This window comes from Frankliniella occidentalis, unplaced genomic scaffold (assembly GCF_000697945.3).
Source record: "Frankliniella occidentalis isolate FOCC.00 unplaced genomic scaffold, Focc_3.1 Scaffold351, whole genome shotgun sequence".
In the NCBI taxonomy this organism is placed as follows: domain Eukaryota; kingdom Metazoa; phylum Arthropoda; class Insecta; order Thysanoptera; family Thripidae; genus Frankliniella; species Frankliniella occidentalis.
In genome coordinates, this window is record NW_026267474.1 from 112,630 (window position 1) to 117,848 (window position 5,219).

The following is a 5,219-nucleotide window of genomic DNA, read 5'->3' on the forward strand; positions in this document are numbered from 1 at the left end:
AGGGGTCACTCCTGGACAACGAAACGCCTGGTGCAAATCCTGGCAACCACCCCTAGGGGGGTGAAAGGGGGTAACAAAGAAATACGGGTTGGTCATAAAAGTAGGAAAAAAAATATTTTTTATTGTCTTCTAAGGGGTAACTCGTGAAAGTAGAGCCCTATGGGCGAAAATTTTGTCCGTTTGCCTCTATCTTGCACCGTTTGGGCGCTAGAGTGCTTTTTTCGACGAAAATACGGCGAAAATGACCACGTTGCACATAAAGACGTACAAGGAGGTGTCCAATCGTAAAATAGCAGAGGAAGTACCCCCCCCCCAAAAAAAAAAAAAAACATTCTGAATCAGGAACTAGCCTCGGATTTGCCGTATCTTTCACTGTTTCGGCCATAGAGGTGGATATATTGAAAACAATAGCAGAAAGTTAAGTTTTAGGACTGTTTGACAAACAATATACAATCTAGAAACTGCGTGGGTTAATTTTTTGTAAGCAAAGCAGAAGGGTGGGGTGTAGTCACGGTGTTGCCCCGTTACAGTCTTTTGTCATGTCCAAGGAGCAAATTTCTAGGGCCGCAGGCCCCCCCACAGGACGCTTTATTTTTACTCAAATATGCAAAGTGATTTACCGGTCACATTATTTATTTGATGATGCACTTCAGTAAATCGCGAGATTGAAATGGTCGGGCCGAAGGCCCAACCATCGCCGCCGGCAGGCCAAGCAGGCCCGGCCCCTGCCGAACGGAGTTGCCGGCGCAGCGAAGTGGAGCTGGCAACTCCGTTTGGCGGAAGGGCGGGCCTGCTTGTTTTTTCATTTGCCGTTTCGGTGCGTGCAGGAGCTACCTTCTACCCGCGCTGGGGAGGCCCAACCTGCACGTCGAGACGTTCGCCAAGGCCACCCGGGTTCTGTTCGAGCATCGCTACAAGGGCAAGCCGACGGCCGTTGGGGTCGAGTACACGGACGCAGCCGGGCAGGTAAGCATCGCCGCGTGTGCTCCTGTCTGTGCGGCGGTAAGGGGGAGGATTAGGGGGGGGGTCGGTAATCCCCCCTGCCTTGTTTGCTTTATTTGATTGGTCTGAAAGAAGGCAGCATACGCCTGTGCCAAGGCAACCCATCCAGGCTGCTGCTCCCGTGTCCGCAGGTGCACACCGCCAGAGCGAGGAAGGAGGTGGTGCTGACCGCAGGGACCCTCCACACTCCGCAAATACTGCAGCTCTCCGGAATCGGCTTGGCCTCGGAGCTGCAGGTGCGTATCTACCGTTTACTGCTATCGGCAGATCCACCGTAAAATGTATGGATAAGCCCACGTTTTAGGAGTGCAGACCAATCCGTGCGGAACCATCTGCAGGAACACTTAAGAAAACATCTGATACTACTGAATTGTTTACTGACATCTTTCATAGTGGAGATCAGAAAATTTTCGTTTTCTTTTGTCGCTACTGGAGCTGGTTGGTGTTCTTCTCAGAAAGCCAAATATTATCGTCCTTGAACGTCGAATGGCGGCGTTTTTTTTCTCGAAACGTGAGATATTGGCGTCCCTTAACGCCAAGATTTGGCCCTCGCCAGAAAACGCCAATATTTTTGCGTCATTAGACGCCAACCAGTTTACAGTGTCAGTGAATGCTTTACATGAGAGTACAGATTTTTTAACAGTGTGCAGTATACTACAGAAACATAATTACATTTAACTATCCAGATAGCAAGACTACCGCCCAGTCTAAAAAAAGGGTAAGCACTTTGTGTAAACTGCGAAGCGATCCCTTGATGAAAAAACGAATTTATGTACCCTAATGTAAATAAAGAACTATACATTTCCAGTTGTACGGTGTTTAACAGTGTTGTGAGTTGGCCTATACTGTTAGCCCATACTGCTTCGCTGCCCCTGCAGCACGAAATGGTATGAAACCTGCAACACTGAACATAGAGGTGTTTGCTCTGACCGAGGCACTGACCACCTAGTGCCTGGATTTAAACTATGTTGTCGGTAAGGTAGCATAATTGTGTGCACCGCAGAAAGTGCGTTTGTCCCGCGGTTTGTCCACCAGAAATCTAAGCTCTCTGTTATGGGTACACTCAGCAAATGGGCGATTGTTGGTAGTACTGAGGTAATGTGAAATTGCATTTCAACAGGTGGTCGCGCCGGTATTACACTGTTAGAAATTTCCACGGAATTTTGAACGGAATTGTCAAGAAATTTTTTTCACGGAATGTACCGTAATTTTTCCGTATTTTCTACGCAAACCATACGGAAAAAACGTATTCTTAAGTTACGGATAAACCGTAAGTTTTTCCGTCAAATTTTGACTGAATGATTAGGAAAAATGATAAATTGCACTGTAAGTCGAAGAATTTGATTTTGAGAGATACGAGAGCGTAAAGTTATGGTTTTGCGAAAAAGGCAATAACATAAATCTCTATGAACAGCTCAGTTGTTTAAACTATTTGTTTCAAATAATATTTAATATTTAATTTGACAGGGAAAATGTACGGGATGCACCGTTATTTGAAATACGGACAAGTCTGTATCTTTTAATTACAGTCATCCCGTTACGGTTTGGTACCGTAATTGGAATTTACGGTGAGTTCCGTAAGAATTCCGTAATTAGCCTACGGAATTTCCAACAGTGTACGCCCTGGGACCCCGCGGCCCGTGTGGGCCGAGTGGTGTGGTAGAAACGGGTTTGTTTAAAAAGTTCATGCTGCTCTACAGGAAAAGGGCCTTTACCCGTCCCGCAAGGTCAGCCGCTATATCTCACTCGACCTGCCATAGTGGAACCTAGTTCTAGAACTGGTTAGCTCCCTTAGTGAAACTTCACTTCGCCAGCCGAAAACTTTTGGTAAACCGTCAATGTCCGTACAAAATTTTTTCGACTCTGTCAGGATTTCTCCACGGGGGATGTTAAACAGATTTCGTCTCAGTTCTTATTTGACATAATTCGGCATTATTCACTTTACTGATAAGCGGGTTGAAATTTTATTTTCAATTAAATTTGTTAGCTTCTTGAGCCTAGCTTAAAGCAAATCACTGGTAATTGTGTCATCGAACGTATGTCCAAAAAAATCGAGTCGATTGAATTTCGGTCTATTTTCAGAATATATAGTTTTCGTGTCAAAATACCTTTAAATAAAAAAGTTGATTGTTTTGGGACATAAGTTCATTGACACGATTGCCAGTGAAATCAAGTTGTCTGTTATGTTAGCAGCAACGTTCCACCAACTCTTTGTATATACTTTAAATCTCAGCTTCGTCGGATAGTACAGTATAATCTTTTTAGTACAGTTTAAACTCATCCAGACATCAAACACCTTAGCAGGAAGTTGGCCACCTGCCTGCGCGACAGCACAAGCAGCGCCCCTGCCCTTGCTTGGGTCGGCCCGGTAACGGCGATGTATCCGTTTGAGAATAAGTCTTTATCACTACTCTAAAGAGGCTAGGCATCCGAGCCCCTGACCTCAACTACTAGGCCTCTGGCTTCGCACCTTTGCACCGCACAAGCCTTAAGCATATATGATTTTTTTTTTTATGATAACAGATTAAACAGTAAGATACACAGAAAAAAGAACCTATTTTTGGCCCAAAAAAGGGGTTAACGCATGTAGCTGGTCCCCAATATCAAACATTTGAAATAATTCCAGGGATATTCTTACATCACTGTCAAAAATGGGTTCGTAAATGTAAGATTTATTTTACAATTTACCATTTACAACATGTGTTGTGCTTGTACAATCGCCCAGTCTTGCTCATCATTCGATTCTACGCCAGTAGGCAGTGCTCGTATGAAATTAAAATTTTGGACTGTAGTTGTTACATCACTGGAAGAACAAAGGTCGGACGTGTGCCTTTTGAAGGTGCTCAATTTCAATGCCTTAAGAAAGGCACTCTAGGCGAGCGAGTCTTAAGTGCATCTGCAAAGGCACGAAAGTCATTAACATCCCGAGACGAGAAGGATGTTTGTTTCCAATTATCTTTCATGGATAATGAACATTTACATGGTGACCTTTTACGGTGTGAGTGTGGATTCAGAGTTCACGGAACGCAAGCGTTATTTTCGCGCCAGGCGTGATTTTCGCGCTTCATAAGCTTCACGCAGCCAATCAGGGACCGTCTTTCATCACGCCGGGCGTGAAAATCACGCTTTGCGTCAGAATCACGCTCGCTTTTAGGGAACTCTGAATCCACCTTAATACGTGAAAGCTAAGCTAATTGGACTTACGTCGTCTGTCTAGCCTATTTTCAATAAATCATCCCGTTGAGCTGAAATGCAGAGGGATGCAGGGAACAAGAAAACGGAAGTCACTATGTTAAAGCATAGCGATTTCCGTTTTCTTCTCCCCATCATTCTTCGGCATTTCAGCTTTACCGGAATGCTTTATTGACTTGGCATCCCATCTGTCTGTAAATAATCCGTCGGCCGCAGAAGCTGAACGTGACTCAGCTTGTTGAGCTGCCGGTGGGCGAGCAACTGGAGGACCACGCGCGTGCGGCGGGGCTGGAGTTCTCGTGCGGCCCGCCGCTGTGCGTCGTGGACGCGGCGAGCCGGCGTCGTGACCTGGCCCTGTACAGGCGCTCCCGCCGAGGCCCGCTGGCCGAGGGGCAGGCGCTGCAGTACGGCGCCTTCCTGCGCACGAACTTGGACCCGCCCGCCCCTGCCGGCGCGGGGCCTCCAGCCAAGCAGCCCGACTTGCAAATCCTGTTCCTCGGCGCTCTCGATATGGACAATGGTGCACGGTAAGATTGTATGCGCTACACGCCGCATTTAAGACCTACAGTAACTCGTTCAGGACGGCCAATCAATTTTAATATAGTCCTGACTGTATTTAATTTTACGGTCGGACTATTTTCAATTTTACAGTTGGACCTGCTACCACCTGTTACAATTTGCACTGTACTGTAGAATACGACTAGACTTTATTCAATTTTCAGTCTGATCTGTCACAGCCTGGACTGTAAAATTTAAGTTGAGTCGGATTCTAATGCTAGACCTAGTAGGTTGAAATTTCAAATGCGTTTTTGTAGATTTTGTCTCACTATGGATCTCTGTAACGTGCGTTTACGGTGTTCATTTTACAGTCTGGACCGTAAATAAACAAGCAGGCCCGCCCTTCCGCCAAACGCAGTTGCCAGCTTCGTTTCGCTGCGCCGGCAACTCCGTTCGGCAGGGGCCGGGCCTGCTTGGCCTGCCGGCGGCGATGGTCGGGCCTGCGGCCCGACCATTTCTGTCACGCG

General features: G+C 46.5%; 1 protein-coding gene across 2 annotated transcripts in view; it reads left to right on the forward strand.

Moving 5' to 3' along the window:
* LOC113213638 (glucose dehydrogenase [FAD, quinone]-like) overlaps positions 1-5,219 on the forward strand; it is a 40,547-nt gene that overhangs the window by 25,024 nt on the left and 10,304 nt on the right. The window contains exons 3-5 of one of the 2 annotated variants that reach the window (XM_052274204.1): positions 828-966; positions 1,112-1,238; positions 4,411-4,721. In XM_052274204.1, the coding sequence (XP_052130164.1) occupies positions 828-966; positions 1,112-1,238; positions 4,411-4,721 (577 nt within the window). The remainder of the gene's footprint in view (positions 1-827; positions 967-1,111; positions 1,239-4,410; positions 4,722-5,219) is intronic. The other variant, XM_052274203.1, reaches the window with a different exon arrangement.